Source organism: Macrotis lagotis, chromosome 3 (assembly GCF_037893015.1).
Source record: "Macrotis lagotis isolate mMagLag1 chromosome 3, bilby.v1.9.chrom.fasta, whole genome shotgun sequence".
Taxonomy (NCBI): Eukaryota; Metazoa; Chordata; class Mammalia; order Peramelemorphia; family Peramelidae; genus Macrotis; species Macrotis lagotis.
In genome coordinates, this window is record NC_133660.1 from 274467384 (window position 1) to 274491516 (window position 24133).

A 24133-nucleotide genomic window follows, 5' to 3' on the forward strand; every position below is an offset into this window, starting at 1 on the left:
TCAAGTCTAGCCTCTGACACAGCAACAGCAAGTGACCCTGAGAAAGTCACTTCACTGGTGTCTGCCTCAGTTTTTTCATCTGCAAAGTGGAATAATAAGACTGCCTCCTTTAAAGGGTTGTTGCGATGATCAAAAGAAATCTTTTTGGTGGCATGCATGGCCCAGCAGGAGCCCCTGATGCTTGCTCTCAGCATGCATGGCCCAGCAGGAGCCCCTGATGCTTGCTCTCAGCATGCATGGCCCAGCAGGAGCCCCTGATGCTTGCTCTCAGCATGCATGGCCCAGCAGGAGCCCCTGATGCTTGCTCTCAGCATGCATGGCCCAGCAGGAGCCCCTGATGCTTGCTCTCAGCATGCATGGCCCAGCAGGAGCCCCTGATGCTTGCTCTCAGCATGCATGGCCCAGCAGGAGCCCCTGATGCTTGCTCTCAGCATGCATGGCCCAGCAGGAGCCCCTGATGCTTGCTCTCAGCATGCATGGCCCAGCAGGAGCCCCTGATGCTTGCTCTCAGCATGCATGGCCCAGCAGGAGCCCCTGATGCTTGCTCTCAGCATGCATGGCCCAGCAGGAGCCCCTGATGCTTGCTCTCAGCATGCATGGCCCAGCAGGAGCCCCTGATGCTTGCTCTCAGCATGCATGGCCCAGCAGGAGCCCCTGATGCTTGCTCTCAGCATGCATGGCCCAGCAGGAGCCCCTGATGCTTGCTCTCAGCATGCATGGCCCAGCAGGAGCCCCTGATGCTTGCTCTCAGCATGAGGGGGTGGTAAGGGCTGAGGCCCTTGGAGGGGCTGGTGCAGCAGCAGGGGTGGGGTGGAGGGTGGAGGTCTGGACTGAGGCTTTGATCTGCCTCAGTGTTCTCATCCAGAAATTGGGGAGAACAGCTTCTACCTGCCTCTCAGGCCCAAGGGTGGGAGAGGAGGGGTGAGCTGCCAAGTGCCATACGGGATGTGCATGCATGTATGATGGATAATGTATGTGCATCTTCACATGTATGTGCGTGTGAGCAGAGAGGGGGCCATTACCTTGTAGAAGGGGGTCGGGTTGACCACTGCATGACAGGCCTCAAACACTGTTCCTTTCTCCACCAGGACAGAGCAGTGGGTCTCCGCGCACACCTCTGAGTCAGAGTAAACACAGGGAGAGCCCAGGTCAGGCATGATGAATGAGGTAAGATGGTCCCCACCCCCTCTGTGCTCTGGAGGGCAGGGGAGGAAGGTGCCCAAGGGTGCTGCAGGTGTGGGTGGGGATGGGGAGGAAGGTGCCCAAGGGTGCTGCAGGTGTGGGTGGGGATGGGGAGGAAGGTGCCCAAGGGTGCTGCAGGTGTGGGTGAGGTTTCAGGCTTGAGGGACCAACAGGGAGTACCCATCCAAATGGGGCCAGTACCCAACCTAATAGCTGACCACTAGGTTTCCTATGGGGAAGCTGGTGGTGGGTGCCAGAGCTGGCCTGGGGATGGGCCCAGAGGTGAAGGGGGCCGATGCTGGTGGTCTGAGACCTCCAGCTGAAATCTTGCTCAGTGACAGACTGAGAAGGGAGGAAGGAGCGAGGTGGGCCCAGCAGATGACTTCCTCTCCTGGCCCCAGCCCCTGCTCTTGGTGCCCTCACCCTGACCTATCTGGAGGTTTTTGAGGCTGTGGGGGCTCCAAGGCTGCCCTGGGCCAGGGGGGAGGCCCCCTGGGGCACTCACTGTTGATCTGGCTCATGGAGCAAGGGTCCGTCTCCCGTTCCAGGGCACTCGGGCAGTTCCCCAGCCTCCAGGAGTCCACAAAGAGGGAGGCTGTGCCTTCGATGATATTCATGCTGGTCAGGAAGTCATCAGTTGTGTCCCCATTGTAGTTTCCACAGAGTCCTAGAGAGAAGGAGCAGCTCAGAGGCTGGTATGCCTAACTGCTGCACACTTATCTCCATTCCTGCCCCCCCCCCCCCAACAGGTTTGACCTCTACCTTGACAGGGAGCTCACTACCTGTCCATCAGGTGCCCTTGAAGGCAGCTTTCACAGCAATCTCCTCCAGTCCCAGGCTTCCCTTTTCTCCGCTAATCATCCCCTCAATGTCCTCATTCAGCAGTTTCGAACCCCTTTCACATCAGGATCCTCCTCCTTTTGAGGCCAACCATGCCTCCATGTTTTGTAGTGACTGACTGGGTGCAGGCCTGGGGTCCAGCTGGGTCTTCCTGGCTTCTCTGGACTCTGCGCAGCCCGGTCCAGCTCTGGGTGACCTGGTTTAACTACTCTGAGTAGGATTTTTGAACCTTTCAGAAACGGGAAGCTCACTACCTTATGTGGCAAGCAGCCTATTCTTCTCTTGACTTCAAAGTCTCCTTTTGCCCCTCAGGGGTTCTGACTCCAGGCCTGGAAGTGGAAAAGCCCTGCTTCTGACCCTGCCTCTAATGCTCACTAGCTGGGTGACCTTGGGCATCTGGATAAACTGAGGCAATGGACCCAGAAAACCAACCAGGGGGTCTTGGAAGTTCTGCTGACCTCTTGTTTGAACCCAGTGACACCTTCACACACTCACCCTGAGTTTTGCCTTTAAACTGGAGGCCAACCTTCACATAAACTTGGAACACGGGCCGCAACTGCACCACCAGCTCCAACCCAAAAGTGGTAGACATCTGGAGGTGGGTGGAGCTCTGCCTGAAGATTGTGATGTCACCTACAAGGCGACCAACTCAGGCTCAGGCCCGGGCCTCCTGCCCACCCACCTGGCGTCCCCCCTCATCAGTTGGCCTGGCTGCTTGGGAATCTGGGGCTTCCATGCAGGAGGCTATTGGGATTCTTCCACCACATGTGGCCCTGGTAGTAGCTGCCTTGAACTTCAGGAGCCTCTGACTGGTCATGAGGTTGCCCCTCCCTGCTGCTTCTGAGGGTCCAGCCTCATTCCCAGGGCCCTGTGGGTCCTTCTCTCTCTCTCCTCCCTCCCCCCAACTAGGGGCCAGAAAGAAAAGCTTGAGGATGTGCAGTGGGCCCAGAGCAGAGAGAGTCATTCTCCCTGTTTGACCATGGGCTTGTCTGGGCCTTCCCAGTCCTGCCTTTCCTAGCAGAGACTAGGCCTGCCCTCAGCAGAGAGGGGGCTGCGTTCCAGGAGAAAGTGGAACGGAAGCAGCTCGCAGCCCACCCCAGGGTTCCCACAGACTATTTGTGCCCCACTGTGGTAGAGCATTGGCCCCAGCCGGACACACTGCCATTTGTCTCTAACGGAGTGATGTTGTTTTGGTCTTCTTTGATAATGAAGGCTAAGAACCCACTGGCAGACACTCAATGACCCAAGAGGGCTGTGAAAGTGCCTGTGATGGGAAGGGGACCATTGACCCAGAATTGCTTAGCATAGGCTTGACCTTGCCTGTGGGATGGGGGGGGTGTCACCCCAACAGGGTGTCACGGTCACCTGTTTGGTATGGTAGCCATTTGATGTCCCCATCGTCTGTGAGAAGCTCATCTTGAGAAATCATAATTTTGTCCTGGAGAGGGAGGGCCGGATGGGAGAATGGATTGAGAGGAGCTGGCTGGGCCCAGGGACGGGGAAGTTGGGAATGTCTGCCTCAACCGCCCAGAAACTTGGATAGCACTGGGGGTTTGTGTCCCTTTGGGCCATAGGAGGGCATTTTCTTTTCTTTTCTTACCCCTTTGGAACTTTTCTCTCTGTCCATTTCTCTTCTCCCTTCGACACTCATTCTCTGTCTTTGTCTCTAACTCTGTATCTCTTGCTTGTTCTCTATCTCTCTTATCTATCTTTATCTGTCTGTCTCTCTGCCTCTATCTCTGTCTGTCTCTTTGTCTCTCTCTCTCTCTCTCTCTCTCTATCTCTCTCTCTCACACACACACACACACTCACACACACACACACACACACACACACACACATAGACTCACACACATACTCCCTTGCTGTCACACACTAACCACCCTTCCTTGGTCCTAAGTGTGTGGGGGGGCAATTCCTAGGCTAGGAAGGTCTTGGGCAGAAACAATTGTTTTCTCTGTTGGTTGCCATGCCCTGGCACCAACCACATTTCCCTTGGGAGATCTGGGGGGGCACTTTGTTGGAGGCACCTCCATTCCCACCCCAAGCCCTGCTTCACAATCAGGCTTTGGCTCTTATCCCTGCCCTTTTCCTGATAGAGATCTCCAAACACTGTCCAGCAATGCCAGCTCTGGTCCTATGCCCCAGGCTTACCTTGGCAGATGAGTAGATAATAGCCACAAGTGAAGTTTCTGAGTGGGAGTAACCGGATTTGTCATACACAGCCATGAGTGTGCCATTGTTGGGCAGCATTGGGCTCTAGGGGAGGGAGAGACATTGGGATGAAAAGGAAACCAGGGTCTGGTCCTGTGCATCTCCTTCCAATCCACATGCCCCTGAGCAGTGGGGAGGGGAATGCCTGAAGCTTCACCATCCAAGGATCAATACTTTGGTCTGGTCCCCTTGCAGAGAAGTTCAGCCCATTCTGGGGCACAGTGACCTCCTATGTCAGCCTTGACACAATCTTCCTCAGATTTGGGGGGGGTGAGGAGGGGGAGTGATCCCGTTGGACCAGTGGGATTTTGCAGCTGCTGGAAACTGATCCATTGTTCAAACAATATGTGTTCATATGCCTACTCTATATAAGGTGCCAGTTAAGCTCCAGAATTCAACAAGCCCTGCCCTCAGGGAGCTTCCAGTGTAGTAGGAAGGCTGGGAAGGAGACTCAGTTTCTCCATAATTTTGTCTAGAAGAGGAATACGAGGCCATTGGAGGAGGGAGGATGTGAGCAATTAGGGGAACAAAAAAATGGACTCACAGGAGGTGAAACTGAATTCTAAGAGATGCCAATGAAGAAGCAGCGGGGGCAATGAGGGCATAGCCATAGAGGTGGGGGATGGGGCACTGTGCAGGGTAAGCATGTCAACTAACATGATGGGATCCCAGAAAGGGAGGAGGAGCAGTTTCTGAAGGGCTTTAGAGTTCAAACAGAGCCTCTTACGTTTGATCCTGGGAGTAAAAGGGAGTCACTAGAGGTGATTGGGCGACTTGGTCAATCCTGTGCTAGTCACTTCGGTGGCTGAATGGAGGATGAACTGGAGAGGGGAGAGACTGAGGCAAGAAGACCCCCCCCCCCCAGCAGTGACTGCAATAACTCAAGTATGAGGTGGCAAGGGTCTGCCTCAGGGCAGTGGGGACAGTGTCAGGGGAGCGAAGGGGGCAGATGAGGAAGGGATCAGAGAGAGGAAAACAAGAAGATTTGACAATTGAGTGGCTATTTGGAGGCGGCCAGAATGAGGAATAAGGGAGATTCCCACAGTGGGGTTTTTTTTTCTTTAAAGACTGGGGATGATTTCAAGAAACACACATTGTTAGCAGACAGAGAAAGATGAAGGGTTAGTGAGAGAGAGGGGATGCCAGGACAGGTGATCAGCAGAAGGAGATGGGAAGGAATGAAATCACTTGTGTGGGGGTGGCTTTGGCCTTGGCCATGAGGCCATATCTTCATGTGAGACTGGGTGAAGGGGAGGATGATGGCAGAAGGTATTGGGGAAGAAATGAAATCAGGAAGGGGGAAGGAAGGGGAGGAGAATGGGAAGGAGAAGGAGGAGGAAAAGGAAGGGGAGGAGGAGAAGAGGGAAAGGAAGAGGAGGAAAAAGAGGAAGAGAGGAGGAAAAGGAGGGAAAAGGGAAGAAGGAAGAGGAAGAGGAGGAGGACAAGGGAAGGATGAAGAGGGGGAGGAGGAGGAGAAGGAGGAAGAGGAGGAAGAGGAGGAGGGGGAAGGGAAGAAGAAGAAGAAAGGAGTGGGGAGAGGAGGGAGCTTGTGGTGCCTGGCCTCCATTTTCTCAGACCCCTAGGAGGTGAGGACCTGTCCAGACCCAGCAGGAACATGTGTGATTGATCTAGCAGATCTCATAGCCTATGATGGCCCCTGTTTGAGGCCACTCCTTCATGATACGAGCAGTTTCCTAGGAGAGAAGATTTTAAACTAGGAGGAACCTCAGAAGGCATGTAATCCGACTCCTTTAGTTCACAAAGAAGGAAACTGAGGCTCAGAAGAGTCAAACCATGGACCCAGGCACCAAGCCAGGAATCCAGGGCCAGGGCTCTCAGTATCTTGCTGGGTGGCCCTCCAGACTGCTTCAGACTAACTGAGAGCAGAGGGCTGAATGAAACCTCTTTTTTGAAAGCAGATCCAAGGGAACCACCTCAACTCTCCATATGATGGGATTTCTCAAGGCTACTCAGAAAAGGACCCCTTCTCCCCCTCCCCCCTCACTGCCTGAAGCACCACCATTAGCATGTGATTTCTAAGAAGAAAGCCAAATTCATCTGGCCCTTCCCCCCCACTCCGTACCCCTGACACGAGAGTATAAATGAACTGGAGAATTGCAAAGGGAGCAGGGCTGCTCCCAGCAGAAGTTGGATGGGGCGTGACTGGGGGTGGGGGGGTAGGTTGGGCACCCAGGCTAACTTCTCTAACCTCCTCACCTTGCCCAGTATCTTTTCTGCCCACTCTAGAGTGGGATTCTCTGGAGCAGCAGACATCCTTCAAGGTCACCCCACCACTGGTCCCATATGTGGGGTGGTTGGTGAAGGGGTTGAGGGCTCCTTGGCAGAGGGGGCCCCAGGCCTACCTTGACCAGGATGTAGGTGCAGGTTCCGTGGAAGCGGTACGGCTGGGAGTCAAAAGTGGTGACGAAGGACCCCCCTTCCAGGGAGCATTGGCCTGGAGAAGGCAGCTCCATGCAAATCCACTTCCCCAAGGTGCACTCACTGTCAAGCCCACAGCTCTGGTGAGGGGGGCTGCTGTCCTAGAGCAACTGCCCCCCCCATCCAGGCTGGGCTCTTAGGGCCCTGGATGATCTGAGGATGCTGAGATGCTGAGGCATGCATGTATGTGGAGGGAAGCAGGGCTCCCCTTTCCTGACTTTCTAGACTGGTCCTGAGCCAGATCACCCCAGGAATGAGGACATTTGGGGTCACTTGTCTCCTCCCAAGACTGAGAGTCCTTGGTTATTCCTGGTGCCTGGGTGGTTCTGTCTGCAGAGCCAAGAGTATTGTTGGGGGGTGTGGGATTGTCTGAGTGGTTCCTGGACTCCTGGGGCTACATGGGTCCAACCCAGATCTGATCTAGAACCTCTTTGGAACAATACAGACATAGAGCATCTGCTTAGAGAGTTCCAGGGAGGGGGCTCTTGTATGTCTCTGGCCAGATAGGCTGAACCCCATGGCCTCCTCCAAGCCTCCTGGCCCAGATCTCTGTGGTCTCCCCCCCAGAACTCCTGCCCCCCCAGGGACCCACCAGGTCTTGCTGGTAGTTTTCATGATTTCCCCAGGGGTGTAGATGGCTCCATTGAGTGTGCAAGGACAGTCCTCAAGGGGAATGCAGTTTTGGTTCTTAGAGATGTCATCGAGCACCAAGCCTACAGTGACAGGAAGAGCCTGGGAACTTTGGGGCAAAGGGAAACTTGGATGGGGGAGATCTCCAGCTCTCTCTTGGGGCTTCCCAGAGAGATCAAGAGGTGGTCCTGGGGCTGGGAGGCAGGGAGCCTGCAGGGCCCCCTCCCCTTAGCAGCATGATGGGGGAGGCCCCCAGCTGGCTATCTCTGTTTTCTTCCCAGTAGCCCCCCTGGCATTTCTCTCAGGAGGTCAAGGAGAGGTGGCTTTGGGGCTGGGAAGCAGGGAGTCTGCAACCCCCTTCACTCCACAACCTTGGCATTTCCCTTTGGGCCTCAGTTTACCTTCAGGGCAGAAGCAGCCGAAGGTATAGAAGCTGGAGCAGCTGTGTGCTGGGTTGGAGCAGGTCTTCTTGCAGGGGGTCCCATACTCCTTGTAGATTTGATTTGCTGGACATTTCCCCAAGGCTACGATCACATGTCCAGGATAGGCCAGCAGTGAGGAGGGGGCCCACAGACAGGCCAGACCCCTCCTCCCTTCCTGCCTTGACTGGCTGAGCTTTAAGCCTTCTCTGTCCCAGATTGGAAACTCCCTGAAGGACAGCTAGGGGTCATCCTTGCATTCTCACCCCTGCCCACCCCTTGTCAATAGATAGAAAGGTCCCTAGCTTTCAAGCCGGGAGAGCTGCCCAGGGGCTGCCCTGGGAGGAGGCTTGGGGCAGGGCCCAGGAGCCCCTATCCAAGGGAAGTCCCTGAGGGGAGAGCAGAGATCCCCAGGATTTCCCATGGGGAGAAGTTTCTCATCAGCCTCAGCCTGGGAGCGGCTCGTGGAGGCCTCTAGAGAGCTAGAGAGCCAGAAGGGGCATCAGAGACCCAAATCCTAAGCATCGGCTCTGTCTGGGCCTGGTCCTCTGACTCTGAGGTCAGTGATCTATCTGCCTCATCTGTCTACAACAAGGCACTGTGCTTGGAGAACAATCCTGCTTATTCTCAGATGAGGAACCTGAGTCTCAGAGAAGTAACAAGACAGACCATCGGGCTGGATGAGCTTTCTTGCCCTTCCTACCATCCACAGACTTTGAGCCTAGGTCCCTGCTCTCCTGGCTGTCCCGCCCCCAAGATCCTGCCCCTCTCATCTCCAGGCACTCTCTCTTGCTGTGCCCTATATCTACAGGGCTGTCTCTCCTCGTCTCTCCCTCCTGGGCCCCCTGACTCTCCTGGAGGCTCAGCTAACATGCCCCCCTTCTCCAGGAAGCCCCTCCTGACCCCTCCCCCTCCCCGTTAGGCTGTGTACTCCTGAAGAGAGGACTTGGCTTCTGCCTTTCTTTGGGGGTCTGGCACATGGTAGGTGTTTTATCACTATTGATGGACTGTCAGAGCCCTGGCTTCCTGACTTGATCTGGTGCCATAAAATGAGCAATAGATCTGGCTATTGTCACTTCCTACGTGGCCATGGGCAGCCTTTGGCCAGTGGTTGAGCTTCTCTAGTGACCCTCAGTTTCCTCCTCTTTCCACAGCCTGTGTGATCCTGCTGTGGAGCTAGGATCCCGGACCATCAGCTCCAAGCCCCTCATTCTTCTACCTCGAGTGCCCCTTCTACCACCATGCCCCAAGTCCCTTGGGCACTGTTTGCACCCTGAGGGCAGAGCCTGCACTTAAGAAAATCAAAAAAGCCAATCCCTAAGGGCCGACTAAGTGAACACTGAATGAATTGGAAATGGAGGTGGGCAGTCCCTGGGATGTCATCTCCATTCTGGGGCAGAACCTGGAGGTATGCGGAACAGAGCCCCAAAGCCCAGAGGAAAGCTCTAGGCCTGGCCAGCCAGCAGGGATGGGGAGCAGATTTCTGGGGGCCCCGTGCCTCTGCTTCTCTGGTTCGGGGCACTCACAGCAGAGGTTAGGCCTCCTCCAGTCCAGGACCTGCTGGCCGTTCATGGAACACTCCCGGGAATACTCGTCCAGCGTGTGGCAGCTGCAGTTGGGCCTGGCCGGCACCGGACAGGCCTCCAGGTCCAGTTGACAGTGGGCTGCGAAGGCGTCCTTGGACACATTGCACTTGGGGCCCACCTGGGTCAGCAGCTGCAGACAGAGCTGGGTCTGTGCAGAGCAAGGAGGCAGGGTCATCCTCGAGGCTACGCCAGCTTTCTGAGGGTGTGTGTGTGGGGAGGCTGTACCCACTCCCTCACTCTACAGGCCCATCTCTGCTTTGGGATGGGCTGACGTCCCTCCCAGTGGAGTGGGGCACAGCTAGTGCCTCAGCACTCTGGACAGGGGCAGGCCTCCGGCTGGAGCCTGCCCGGTGTGGGGTGGATGGGGAGCTGAAGCAGCCCAGCCTCTCCTGACAGCTGACTGCGCCCTACAGTTATCACCTCAACTTGCCTCTCTCCTTGGCCTCCTCGGTTCCGCTTCTGTCCTTGAAGCCACCCCATCCTCCAGGAGACAGATCCTTTCCCCTTGTCCCCCCAGCCCAGTTCTTCTTTGGCCATCCCCCAGCTCCTCACTGTTCTCCCTGAGCTGGCTGATGCCCAAAGATGAACCCACTCCTCTGGCCATGCTGTGACAGGGGAAGAGATGAGCAGGCCTCAATCCCCACAGACTTCCTCTGTGTGTCCCATCACAGCCCTGGGGGACTGCAAGGGATTCCAGGACCCATCTTGGCCCACTCCTGCCTCCTCCCAGATCTTTCCCTGATGACTCCTATTATTGTTGCTCTTGGACCCTGGTTGATCCCAGACTCCCCCCCTCCCCGGCTTCAGGCTGATGAAGACATGGAACTGAGGTGACCCCCACACTGAGGAGTCAGAGGCCCCCACCCCAACCACAGGCCCCCACCCTAACCATAGATCTCCGCTGCAATCACAGGCCCTACACCAACTACAGGCACATCCCGCTTCTCAGGATGATCTAGAATGATGAGTAACTAATATTGCCTTGGTTCCTTGGGGGCCATGATTGTCTGGGTGCTGAGGTGGACACCCACACATTACTTTCTACCTGCTATTGGGCTCACATTGTCTACCTGACACCCCCTCCTTATTAAACTGCCACCTTGCTAATGACCAGTGGCCTTGCAAGGCCTCCCTCCAATATAAAGGCAAACATGAATGACCTCCTCCTATGTATTGGGATCCTAGCCCCTAGCCCAGATGCTGAGGTCTCTTTCTGCTGGTTTGTGCCCGTGTGTGTGTGTGTGTGTGTGTGTGTGTGTGTGTGTGTGTGTATGTATATGCAATCCCCCCAAGGAGCAGTGCCAAGCCTCCCCCACATACATGATTCCTGGGCATACTGAGGGTCATGGGTGGCTCCTTATAGTCACAGATCTCTGTGGGGTCATCCAGCTTCTGCAGGGCAGCATATTCATATGCCTCCAGAAACTTGCCTGGCAAGGAGGGTACAGACCATGTCAGAGCTGAGCATGGGAGCTCATTGCCAGCCTTTTGGGCACCCATGGCTGCTTTTTTCCTAGTCCCACCCCATCTCCACAATTTAACTTGAGCACTTGCTGCTTGAGTTCAAAGACAAAAAGGGAAATAAGTCCCTGAACTCAAGAAGCTTCCATTTTCCTGGTCACAAGTGACAGGTAAATAGAGATGGGGTCATGTGAGCTGCTCCAAACACCCTAGGAGGGGCTTCCTGAGAGGTCTGAGAGGCAGCAGGAAAGAGGGAGAGGGTGACACCAAAGAAAAGAGCTGGGGGGAGGGTTACATCTGATTCCGACCTAGTTTGTTGTAGTGGAGCTGGGCACTTCAGGAATGGGCTGGTGAGGGTCAGGGGTGGGGCAGGGGCAACTGGAGATTAGGAAGCTGACTTTTGTTTCCATAGGGACCAGAGGTGAGAGAGGACAAACTCAGCCATAGGGTGATCCAGGAGAAAGAGGGTTGAAAACAGAACAGGGGAGAGCTAGGGCCTGCAGAATGGGAACTGAGCTGGGCAGGTTGCTCAGACCTGGGAACTGACTAGCTATGGGAGTAGGAAGAGGAAACCATGGTGGAGCTGAGGCCAGATCCCAGCATGAATCCTTTCCAACAATCCCCTTCTTAGACCCTTCCCCTTTGCTGGAGGGTGGCCAAGGCAGGGGAATAGGAAGAGCCCAGAGTCTCTCTTGGGGGCCTGTCTTGGGACCAGTTCTGCTTCAAGGAGCTACAAGGGTGGCCTCACCCTCTTCAGGGCCCATAGGGGGAAGGGGAGGGGGGAAGAGGAAAGGAGAGAGGAAGGAGGGGAGGGGGAGAGCAAAGAGGAGGAGGGGGAGGGGATCAGGAGTGGGCTCAGAACCCAGTCATTTCCTCACCATCTTCACTCTGAAACTCATTACTTTCTTCTCCATCAAAATTCCCACACAATCCACAGACCTTTTTCATGTACTTTGTCTCTACCATGACCTGGAGAGAAGGAGAGCCTGGCAGTGAGTGACCCCCCACCTGAAGGCTTTCCAAGGAGCGCCCCCTCCCCAAAGATCAGGCCTCACCATGAGGTAATCATCGTTATTCCACATGACCACCAACTCCATCTCGAGTAGCTTTGCCACCAGCTCCACATTCTGCCCAAAGGGCATGATCTGGATCCCATTGCTGGTGAAGGGCAGGTTGACCACCCTGGAAGAGAGGAGCCCTCAGCCCTCTGCCTGGATGCCCTCCCCCCCTCCCTCAGGGCAGCCCTATTCCCTAGTCATGGTGGGGAAGTGTGATCTGGGGAAACAGAATGTACTACTACAGGACCAGTGTGGAAACTGAGGTCTGAGGCCTAGAGATGACTGAGAGGCCCAGGGTCACACAGTGAAGGAGCAAGGATCCATGACGTGTGACAATGGATAACAACACCCTCTCCCCATTCTTTCTGCCTGCACTGAGGGGCCATGAGACTGGGGGCCTGGAGTCTTGCAGGCTCAGCCCCCAGCTTCCCTCTGGGCTTGCTGGTCTTGGTCTGGGGGGAGCCAGCTTCTCTCCTTATCTTCTTACTAAACCTTGTCTTCCCCTGAGGGATCTTGGCTCTCATGGCTCTGGTGGGTCCTGAGTGTTGGTTGAGTCCTCTGTGGTCCCCTCCCCTGGACACAGCAGCAGGCATAGCTTACCCAACATCCTTAATGGAGATAACTGAGTCCTGCACAGTGACCTCAGAGGGCCCGACCCCAATAATGATCCTGGAGATTTTCTTGTCGGGACCCCTCCGCAGCTGGATGTCAAAGTCAGGGGAGGCCTCATTGCAGGCAGCGGCAAAGACATAGTTGCATGTTCCAGAAAACTTGTACAGGTGTTTGTCAAAGGTAGAGAAGTGGCCCGTACCCCATGTTGAGCACCAGCCTTTGTTCAGGGCTGGGGGAGAAGGAAGAATGGGTCAGAGGGTGCCAGGTCTTCTTGTCCGAGGACACATGGGGACTTTGGCCTGGCACAGGAATCTCTCTATGGTAGCCTTGAACACGTCCAGTGTTCCCTCCCAAGACAATCTGTTGCTTATCAACTGTGATCAAGCTCCTTCCTGGACTGAGGCTGCCCTTTCCTACTTCTTTCTTTTCCAAGGTAAGCACCTGCCAAGTTCCTTAGCTTTGCTTTCTCTCACCAGCCTGCTTTGCATTGGTACATGACCCAGATAGGGGGCCACTCAGAACAGAGCATTGTCCCCAGAGCATTAGTGGGATTCTCACCTGTTCTGCCCTCTAAGCTAAGCCTCTTCTGACGTGTCCAGATATGGCATCCAATACCTCAGATGCCACATCCCACCCTGCTGGCTTCCAGCTGCTCCAGAAGGAATTTTGGTCACAGGTCTCCATTCATTATCAGCCAAGGGCACAAGTGTAGGACCTTTCCTTTGCTGACTCGAGCTCTTCCACACATAGGGGTGCTAAAGTCTAGGCTAGTCTGTGGTTGCCAAAATGCTCCTCTCCCTTGCCCTATCCCTCTTGCAACAGGAAGTAGCCCCTGAAACCAGCCTCAGGAGGGGAAGAGAATCAGCATTTATAGAAAGGCTCCTATAGGCCAGGCAGTGGCTAAACCCTTGGTACAATTCTTCTCTCCTCTGACCTTGCACCTTCTTTGAATGGGTGACCACAGAAGCTGGTAGCACAACCCATGGGCCATAGAATGGCCAACTGAGCTTACAGACTGTCCACAGTTGGAGAAGCCCCTAAACAACCAGTTCTGACCCAACTTTTCTTCAGTGCTGTTCAGGTGCCCTCTGCCCTCCTGGGTCACACTTTTACTTACCGGAAGGCAAGTCTTGTTTCTCTTTCTTGGCCAAGGACACTGCAGCTCCAGGGCCTAGAGGGTAGAAGCAACAGGTCATAGCAATGGAGCATGTGCCCACCTTGTACCCTTCTGCCAGGAGATGAACTAGCCTGTTCCAAAGGGATCACTGTACTCACTATCTCACAAGGTGAGTCTGAAACCCTGTGGAAACTTGGCTTCCCATCCTGATGGAACCCATCCCTCAACTTGGCCTTCCACCCAGCCAGAGTCCTACCCTCTGCTGGGGAACCCCCTTAAGCCTTGGAGCTCGGCCTAGCCTTTTACTCCCACTGAAGAGACCTTACCTGTGGTTGTCTGAGATACTGTCCTATTGCCTGTAAAGACAGCAGGAAGAAGAGTCAGTGTGCCTGACCTCAAAGGATTTGGGGCCAGGGTTGAGATGTGCATGGATAGGTGGGGCCAACACCATCCTAACCCTTGCTTTGGGGATGTGGGGATATTGTCCTGGCACTGATACAGCTTTCTGGATAGGTGCAAGTCCCTCCTTCTTGATGAACCTTAACATTTCCTTCTATTAAATGGGGGTGATGACTCCTCTGTGGCTAGGCTATACCTGAGGCTGATGAGGAATGTTCCCAGAGAAATTGGAACTCTCAGGGGGATCCAAGCCAGGTGAAGGGGAATGATCAGTTCTGTGGCCCAGATCTCCTCAAGGCAGGCAGGAGTCCTGGCCAGGGGCTACCTCCCTGTCCCTAAACTGATGTGGGAGAGTTCGGAGGCAGTCAGCCCTTGCAGGGTACAGGCCTTCCTCATGAAACCATTGACTTCCCAGTTCTTTGTACTCCACTTTGAAGAAAAAGACTTGTTCCTGTAGGATGGACCTGGAGGTCAAATGGACTATTCAGAACTGGATTAGAGGCCATTCAGTCTAGCTGCACAATGGGAAATCAAGGCCCTCGAGAGACAGGAATGTGACTTCACAGGGAGGAAGTGGGGGACATTGGATTTAAACCCAGGACCTTGGGGCCCAGTTTCAGTGGCTGCATAGTTCTATCCAGACCTCCTCTGGGGCTCTGCCCCTAAAAGTGACCAGGACATTTCCAGACCCTGAGGCTGGAACTCATCAAGGAATTCTTCATGACTGAAAGTAGGAGGCCTTCGAAGCCAAGTGGGATGAATGGGCTAAGGTTCAGGTTTTGGGGAGGTTAAGCTGTCTTTGGTCTCCACTACTGCCACCTCCTCTGGGCCTGTGGGGGCCAATGCCCTCTGGTCTCTGCCATTGCTGCCTCCTCTGGTCCTCTGGGGCTGGGGACTCCTGGATGTGGCCTGAAGAGGATAGCCTGCCTGTGGCCCTTGTGTGTGGGAGAAGACAAGGTTGGTTGGGGTGGCTTGGACTGAGAGGCTGAGATCCCAGTGCTATGATTCACTCACCCGGTGGGAGGACACTTTTCTCTCTCTGGCGTAGTTTATTGGCAAAGTAATTGTCTTCTAGTCCTGTCCAGAGGAAAAAGGCAGCATCCATTAGTCATGTGGTTCATTCTCTCATCACTGCCTTCCCAGAGGCGCCCCCCTCCCCGTCATGTCCCCTCTATTGTAGTCAGACTTGTGTCCGTGATTGAACACAGAGCTTAGCCTTGGAGGGCACCTGGTCTAGGAAGAGATGACCTATATGAATACTGATGAGAGGCAAGCCTAAGGTTCTGTGAACATCAGAGAAGACTTCTCTTCCCCATGAAACCCAAGGGAGGCAGGAGGAGAGGGAGAAAAGGGCAGAGTTGGAAAGGGCAGCCCTGGCTTGGTCCTTCACCAGGGGAGGTGGCCTTGGAGCTGGGATTTCAGGGGAAGGTCAGAGTTTGACAGCAGCAGCAGAAGGGGCCATTCAGGGCCTAAGTGACAACTGGACAGTCCAAGACTGGAATGAATGGTCCAATTTGGTTGGTGGAAGGTGTGTCTGGTGGGGAATCAGTCAGAACTGGGTTTGAAAAGAAAAGGTGGCACCAGTCATGGCACCAGTCCAGTGCTGGCTAGAGAGGTTGGCACTTTCCTCAGTGGGCAAAGTGAACCACTAAAGACTTTTGAGGAGGAGAGGGCACAGAAGAGTATGATTTGACAGCATGCAAAGTAAGGATCTCAGGGCAGAAGGAAAGAAAAGAACAGGAGAGGAGGCAAGTGGGGCAACTGGGGCCAGCTGGACCTGACATAGAGGCACTCTGCCAGTCCACTTCTCGGTCTTTGCCACTCTGACAACATAGGGAGACTCACAGGCAGGCTTGTGGACACAGAGACAATATCAGAGCCCACGTTCATTCTTCGAAGCCAGGAGAAACAGGGGGCCAAAGGTGGGTCAGATAGACAAATTAGAAAAGCTCAAGACTCTCCTTTGGCCTGGGTACCTGGGGGTTGGTCTCTGTCAGCACCCAGACCTTACCCGGGTACACAAGAAGGATCACTGTCCCTTAGCCTGGTTGGATCTGGGTTTACCTGACTCTCCTGGGTAAGACGTAAGGAGGCCAAGGAGCAAGCAGGAGAGAGAAGGCTGAAAATGAGGAGTAGCTAGACACCCCAGAGGCCTTCCCACTAGTCGGAATACCTGCTGTAGAGGGAAGCCTCCTGCCCTCTCCTGCCTTGTTCCTAACTGGAGCATGTCTGAATGTAGACATTCTCATGGGGCACCCTTGAGCTGTGGGGCTGGTGGTGGAACTCTACCCTTTCCTTTCCCACTCCTTGGCGCCTGAACCCCGAGATGTAGTGGTCCAGCTCTCCAAGGAAGGATTCCAACAACTGGGAAAAAAGGCAAGGTATGGACAATGTCATTACCAGAGAGGTCAGAACTAGGAGGGTATAGTAAAGGAAGGTCCAAATGTGGACCTATAAATAAACCTGAGAGGAGAGAAGTGGGATCCACATGGGACGTGGCTGCACCAGCTGTCACAATGACTGGTGGGAAGGGGAGCACATGCCTGATGGTGGTGGGCTTGGGATTTGCCCCAGCCATCCAATGATGAGGTATTGATTAAGGAGCTATCATATCCAAGGTGTGTCCTGTGTTCTGGGACCTGAAGCAAAGCAAAAACAGGCCTTGCTCTCATTGGAGAGACAGCATATAAACAAAGTATATTTTTGAAGTTTATGAAGTTAGATATGTACTGAAATGTTGGTGAGATTTCCATTTAGAGATGGCCAAGGACAATTGGTGATGAATGATTAGGGTCAATGGAAAAGTTTGGGTTGTGGGTTTCACACGTGTGCTATAGGATGCATGTGCAAAAACCAACACAGAAAGATACAGTTCTATACACGTGCATGCATATGTGTACACATAAAATATTGAGAATCATTTGCACAGAGCTGATGAACCCATGAAGAACCATGAGGACACAGGACTAGCCCAGGACTCGCCCACAGTCACTTCAGTGATGCTGAGCAGGAGTCAAACACTTCCAGCAAGAACCAAGGCTCATGGAATGGTGGACACAATCAAAGGCAGCAGCAATGACAGCAACAAGGAAAATTTGACCATAAATGCTATTATGGTGGCAGGGAAGATCAAGACATAAATATAGAATAAAGGACAGATGGAGAAAGGACCATTAGGCTTTGTGCTGAGATGGTCAGCGAGGGCAAAGCTAAGATGGCAGATTAGGGGCAGCCACCTGGTTGAACTCTCCCAATGTTTCCCTCCAAACAACTTTAAAATAATTTCTCAAATCAAATTTTGAAGAAGTAGAGCCAACAAATGGTCAGAATTCCAGTCTAAGAAAACTTAAGTTGGCAAGAGGAGTTTATGAGACTAGGGTAGAAGCCTGTCTGGAGATACAACTAGGAATTGGAACTCCCGGCCCAGAAATGGTGAGGAGGTTGGACAATTAGAAAGAGATTACAGGTAACTCTTCATTGGCAGCTGGTGCTGCTGGAATGGACTGACAACTCTATTGCCCATATAACTTGGTCACAGGACCAGAAGAGTGCTGGGTCAGTCACAAGGGGATGGGGGCCCTGATCACAGTTCCAAAGTAAAGAGGAGCACAGGCCAACAGAACAGAGATCACACCTTTTCCTGGAAACACTGAAAACTTGTAGTCCTCCAGAACTAGCTTTGTAGACAACAGCATGGAAAAGTCTGAAGCTTGGGACAGTGCTTCCTCACCCTCAGGGGAATTAGAGCCCTACTCAAGTTCAAAGTCAAGAAATTAGACTGGAAAAATGAGTAAGCAGTAACAACAATAAGATTTGGCCATAAAAAGCTACTATGTGATAGGAAAGACCAGACATAAATACAGAAGAAAGCAGTGTGAAAACAGCCACAATCAAAGCCTAAATGGAAAATACTCATTGAATCTACATCCAAAAAGAGTTTCATGAATAGTTAATGAAAGAGATAAGAATGATAGAGGGAAAATTTGGAAAAGTCATGAGAGTGATGCAAGAAAATTATGAAAAGAAAATTAACAGGTTGGTTAAAACAGATGTAAAAAAATATTGAAGAAAATAATACCTTAAAAACCAGAATTGGCCAAACAGAACAAGAGGCACAAAATTTACTGCAGGGAAGAACTCCTTAAAAAGAAAAATTGGCCAAATTGAAAAGGAGGTAGAAAAATTCACTAAAGAACAGAACTTGTTAAAAAGCAGAATTAACCAAATGGAAAAAAGTGTATGAAACCAAACAGAAGCAAATAATTCCTTAAAAATTAGAATTTGTTATATTTCCAAGATATCCCACAAAAGAAAAAAAGGATCTGTTTGTAACAATGACAATTCTTTTTTTGGTCACTAAGAACTGAAAATTGAAGAGATATCCATCAAATGGGGAATGGCTAAGCAAGACAAGATGTATGATTGTAATAGAATATTATTGTGCTGTCAGAAATGACAGGCAGGATGATTTCAGAAAAATCTGGACTTACATGTACTGATGCATAGGGAAGAGTCAGGAGAACATCATACACAGTAACAACAATATTGTTTGATGAAGAACTTTGAAGGACTTAAAAGCTATTCTCAGCAATAGAATGATGCAAGATGATTCCAAAAGACCAATGAAGAAACATACTATCTGCCTCCAGAGAAAGAATTGATATTGGTCATATTGAAACTTGCTATTTTTTCCTTTCATTTTTTCTTTCATTCAAATTTTGTAAAAAATGACTAATATGAAATGTTATACATAATTACACGTGCTGAACTGATGCTGAGTAAGGTGAGCAGAACCAGGAGAACATTAATGGGAACATTGTATGATGATCAGCTTGGCTCTTCTCAGCAAATCTAAAGGAAAATACCATCCATATCCAGACAAAGAACTTTGGAGTCTGAATGTAGATCAAAGCATACTATTTTCAATTAAAAAATTTTTTTTCAGTTTTTGTAAGGCAATGGGGTTAAGTGACTTGTCCAAGGTCACACAGCTAGGTAATTATTAAATGGCTGAGGCCAGATTTGAACTCAGATCCTCCTGACCCCAGAAATGGTGCTCTATCTACTGCACCACTTAGTTGCCCCTAAAATTTGTTAAAGAAAATAGAAAAAAATTGTTTTATGCTTTATGTTTTTTCCCCTCTCATGATTTTTTTCCATCTATGGTCTGATTCTTCCTTTACAACATGACTCATATAAAAATATGTTTAACACAGTTATACATGTATAACCTATGGCAGATTATTTGCTGTCAAGGAGAAGGGGGAAGGAATAGAGGGAGAAAGAAAAATATGGAACTCAAAATTCTTACAAAAAATGAATTTTGAAAACTAAAACCAAAATAATTGCACATGTATAACCCATATCTGATTGCTTTCTGTCTCAGGAGGGGTGCAAGGGAAAGAGGGAAAAAATTTGGCACTCAAAACTTTAAGTAAAAAGGGGGAAAAAATAGAATTTGAGCAAGTGGAAACTAATAACTTCACAAGACATAAAGAAGCAATAAAAACAAAACTAAAAAAAGAAAAGTAGGAGAAAATGTGAAATATTTCATTGCAAAAGCAACTGACTGTTAAGTAGCATGAGAAGAGGTAATTTAGGAATAATTTAGGTATCTCCCTGAAGACCATGATCAAAAAAAAGAACCTAAAATTATATTTTAAGAAATTATAAGGAAAAATTGCCATGATATCTTAGACCCCCAGGGTAAAATTGATATTGAAAGAATCCACCAATCATCTACTGAAAGAGGTCCCCAAACAAAAACTCCCAGGAATATTATTTCCAAATTCCAGAGTTTCCAGGTCAAGGAGAAAATACTGCAAAAAAGAAATCATTCAAATATCATGAAATCTAACTCAAGCTTTAGCAGCTTCTGCATTAAAGAATTGGAGCACTTGGAATACGATATTCTAAAAGACAAAAGAGGTAGGATTACAACTAAGAATCACCTACCCAGCAAAACTGAGTACAGTTCTTCAGTGGAAAAAAAAATAGATTTTTTAATGAAATAAATTAAAGATTTTCAAACATTCCTAATGAAAAAACCAGAGCTGAATAAAAAATGAGACCTCCAAACACAAGACTCAAGAGAAACTTTAAAAGGTAAACATGAAAGAGAAAGTATAAAGGATTCAGTAAATAAAATTATTTCCATTCCTACATGGGAAGATGATAATTGTAACACTTAAGAACTTTATTACTATTGTTAATGAAGTTAAAGGGAGTTTATGAAGCTAGAAGGCAGGAATGTAAGTTGATTATATTGGAATCATTGCCAAAAAAATAAATGAAGGAATGGCAAAGAGTGATGTATTGGGAGAAAGGGGGAGGGAGAGCCAGAATAGGGGAAATTTCCTCCCAAAAAAAGACAAGGAAGAACTTTTATAGTGGAGAGGAAAATGAGAGTGGGTGGCAATGCTTGGACTGTACACTCATTGGAATGCGTTCAATGAAGGAAAACTATACATACATACGTACTTAGCTGTATATAAAATGTAGCTCACTCAATAAGGAAGTAGGAGGGGAAAGGGATAAGAAAAAGAGTTGGGGATGATAAAATGAGGAATGGATTAAGGGAGGCAGTGGTAAGAAGCAAACTAGACTGGGAGGGACAGGATAAGAAGTGAGAATGAAAAGGATGAACGGAAGAAAATTGGATGGAGGTAAGCACACAAGGATCATAACTGTAAATGTCAATGGGATGAACTCACCCATAAAACAGAAGCAAAGAGCAGAATGGATTAAAAACCAGAATCCAACAAGATGTTGTTGACAAGATACACTTGGAACAGAAAGAGACACATAGTTAAAATAAAGGTCTGGAACAGAATATATTATGCTTCAGCTGAAATAAAAAAGGCAGGGGCAGCAGTCCCAATTTCAGACAAAGCAAAAGCCCCAAAACAGACCTAATTAAAAAGGATATCATAGAAATTGCTCTATGTTAAAAGCTATTTTAGATAATGAAGTCATATCAAACTTTTTACAAGTTTTTCTGATAAAGACCTCATTTGTCAACCAGTGAAGTTTAAAAAAATAAGAGCCCTTCCCCAATTGATAAATGCCTCAAAACTAGGCAGTTTTCAGAAGAAATCAAGGCTATTTATAGTCATATAAAATGCTCTAAATAACTATTGATTAGAAATGCAAATTAAAACAGCTCTGAGATACCACCTCATAGGTATCAGCAGTGACAAATGCTGAGGGTGGGGGATGAGGGAGTGCACTAATGCATGATTAGTGGAATTGTGAACTGGTCCTACCATTCTGGAGAACAGTTTAGAACTACATACCCTTTGGCCTGGCAATTCCACTACTAGGTCTGTATCCCAAAGAAATCAAAGAAAAATGAATGGAACCTATTTGTACAAAATATTGAAAACAGTTCTTTTTTTGCAATGACAAAGAGGGATGCCCATCAGTTTGGGAATGTCTGAACAAGTTGTGATGTATAATTGTGGTGGAGACCAATTGGGCTATAAGAAATGGCAAGACACAGGCAGTTTCAGAAGAAATAGAGCAAGACTGACATGCACCAAAGCAAATTAAAGGGAGAAGAAACTGCAGCTCATTGGGCACAGTAGCAGCAGCATTTTTACGAAGGTAAAGCCAGATGGTGATCCAAGACCATTCCAAAGGACCCAAGACTAAAAATGCTATCTGTCTCCAGAGTTAGAACTGGGAAATTCTGGGTGCAAATGGAAGTATAATTTTCTTAATTTCTGGTTTTTTTTTAAATTATGGTTTATATGGAAATATGCTTTGCATGATTTCACATGTATAATGGTCACTTTGCTTGTCTTCACAGTAGATGGGGAGAGGTGGGAGAGAGGGAGAGAATTTGCAATTCAGTATTGAAAAAGAATGCTAAAACCAATCAATAAAAAATTAAAAGGTTAGCTGTGTGGCCTTGGGCAAGCTACTTAACCCTGTCTGCCTTGCAAAAAATCTAAAAAAAAAAATTAAAATGTGAAAAAGAGAGAGGTGGTTAGTAAGAGTGATGAGTAGTTTTGGGTGAAGATGAAGTCAAAAGCCAGACTGCTGAGGGAAGGAGAGAGAGAGGGGAAAAAGGGAATTCAGATAGCTGTGCCTCTCTCTACTGCAGGATGATTGATTGGTGGCTGTGGTCTTGGAGCCCCTAGATGGGAGAAAGCCTCAGCAGACCTTGGGGAGGCATCTCCTTGTTAAGGAAGGGTCTCCAGGATGTGCCAGGAATTCCAGCTGCTATATTTTACCAGAAACTTGAAATCTTTTAGGGGGTTTGAGAGTCAGAGGGGCTGCTGGGGACAGCAGCAATGCCCTGCCTGGCCCCCATTGGGTCTGGGTTACCTGGTGGGCTCTATTTTGTCTGCCCCTCCCCCCCAGCTGGGCTCCTTGACCTTTTCTGGTTGACAGGAACTGACATTTATACTGCAGAGTTGACAAAGCAGAGCATGACACTGGTCATGAAAGCGTGGAACCATTACATTTTCCCCTTCCAAGTTTCCTGTCCCAAGAGACTGTGATGCATACAACAATGACACACCTCATCGCATTGGCACCTCATGACAACCTGGTGATGTGGACTGTACACATTTCACAGAAGGGGAAGGTGCATCTCCAAGAGGTTACAAGACTTAACTGGATGACAACTCCATCTCTCAATTCTCAAGAAATATTCTGACTGGTCATTTACCCCTCAGTAGAAGCAGGCACAAGGTCTAGATCCAATCATCCAATAAACATGGTACCTACTTTGTGCCAGGCCTGGGTTTGAATCCCTACTCTGCCATTGTGTCATTAGTTTCATCATCTGAAAATGAGGGAGCTAAACTTGATGACTTTGAAAGTTGGGGGATTGTTGATTGGGTAAGGAGTGGAGAAGGGGAACCTGGAGAAGAGAAGACTGAGTGAGTGGGCGATGATCGGAGGGAAGAAGGTTTCCTTGGGCTGCCTGGCCCCAGATGGTCAAGCCAAGAGCAGGCAGAGGAAGTTCTCCACTACCCAGCCCCTTCCAACTTTCCAAACTCTTTTTTTGTTGTTTTTTTCAAGGTAATAGGGTTAAATGACTTGCCCAAGATCACACAGCTAGGTAATTATTAAGTGTCTGATGGTCCTCTTGTCTCCAGGGCCTTTGCTCTATCCACTGAGCCTTCCAGCTGACCCCCCTTTTCAAAATCTTAAGGTCACAAGCACAAATCTACCTCAATTGGATGCTCTCTGGTCCCACCAACTGACCTTCTTGTTCTTCCTCAACCATAATATCCCACCTGGACCTTGGAGCTGGTGCACCATCACATCTAGAACGCATTCCCTGCTCATTGTCATGAGACAGGACTAGGCTCCCTTCCTGCCCAAGACCTTTCCTGGCCCTCCATTTTCCTTCACATGCTACTCTGGGTCTGCTTTTGTATCTTTGTGTATATCTAGTCAGCCAGCCTCTCATCCCTTAGAAAGTAAGTTCCTTGAGGGCAGAGAATCTGTCACTTTGGAGGACCTGGCCAATAATTTCCCTTTCATACTTGTCTCTGGAATGCTCAAAGCTATGTGCCTAGGGTCAGGAGAAACATGGACTGCAGGGAGTCTCAGGCAAGGACTGCCTGCTCTTTGCAAAGGGCATTCTTTGGTGGAGGGCAATGAGGGATGTTGGTACTCAGCACAGCAGAAAGGGCAGCCTCCAGAAGGAGTGAACCCCCATCAGTGGGGCTTTGGAGAAAAGACTCACACATTGAGTGTGTTAGACATAAAACATGGTCCCTTCCTCCTCTGAGAGTTTGTATTGATTGGGGGATGGGAGGAGTATGAGCTCCAGTGTCTTTTAAAGTGACTTGATCCGTGGTTTCAGATTGCTGATGGTCTCTGGGTTGCTTTCCTCACCTTCCCTCAGGTCAGCTGCTCCAGAAAAGCAGAATAGAATAACATCTACTGAAGCCCTACGTTCAAATTCTACCTTGTCTACTGTGTGTCCCTGTATTTCTGCCTTCCCCTCTGCTCCAACACATAATAGGAAAGTCTGGATGGGCCAGACAGGTTCCCTTTCTTGGTAAAGATCTGTTGGAGGGTGTCAGGCTATGCCATGAAACTCAAGGCTCTGGGGCAATCCTGAGCAGTGAGAGGGAGATGATCTGGGACCCCTTGAGCTGGGCAGACACCTGAAGAGTTGACCCTTCAAGAAACTCTTGCTCATTAAGAAGA

The 24133-nt window shown here is 50.0% G+C and overlaps 1 protein-coding gene across 1 annotated transcript in view; it reads right to left on the reverse strand.

Annotated features, from left to right (window-relative positions):
• MUC6 (mucin 6, oligomeric mucus/gel-forming) overlaps positions 1–24133 on the reverse strand; it is a 77141-nt gene that overhangs the window by 38318 nt on the left and 14690 nt on the right. Inside the window, exons 2-17 of the mRNA XM_074231620.1 lie at positions 14972–15034; positions 13885–13914; positions 13559–13612; positions 12430–12670; positions 11827–11953; positions 11650–11740; positions 10631–10740; positions 9251–9458; positions 7707–7829; positions 7268–7388; positions 6600–6738; positions 4177–4281; positions 3388–3460; positions 2518–2655; positions 1688–1849; positions 1023–1117 (exon numbers count right to left, since the gene is read on the reverse strand). Of these exons, the coding sequence (XP_074087721.1) occupies positions 1023–1117; positions 1688–1849; positions 2518–2655; positions 3388–3460; positions 4177–4281; positions 6600–6738; positions 7268–7388; positions 7707–7829; positions 9251–9458; positions 10631–10740; positions 11650–11740; positions 11827–11953; positions 12430–12670; positions 13559–13612; positions 13885–13914; positions 14972–15034 (1880 nt within the window). The remainder of the gene's footprint in view (positions 1–1022; positions 1118–1687; positions 1850–2517; positions 2656–3387; positions 3461–4176; positions 4282–6599; positions 6739–7267; positions 7389–7706; positions 7830–9250; positions 9459–10630; positions 10741–11649; positions 11741–11826; positions 11954–12429; positions 12671–13558; positions 13613–13884; positions 13915–14971; positions 15035–24133) is intronic.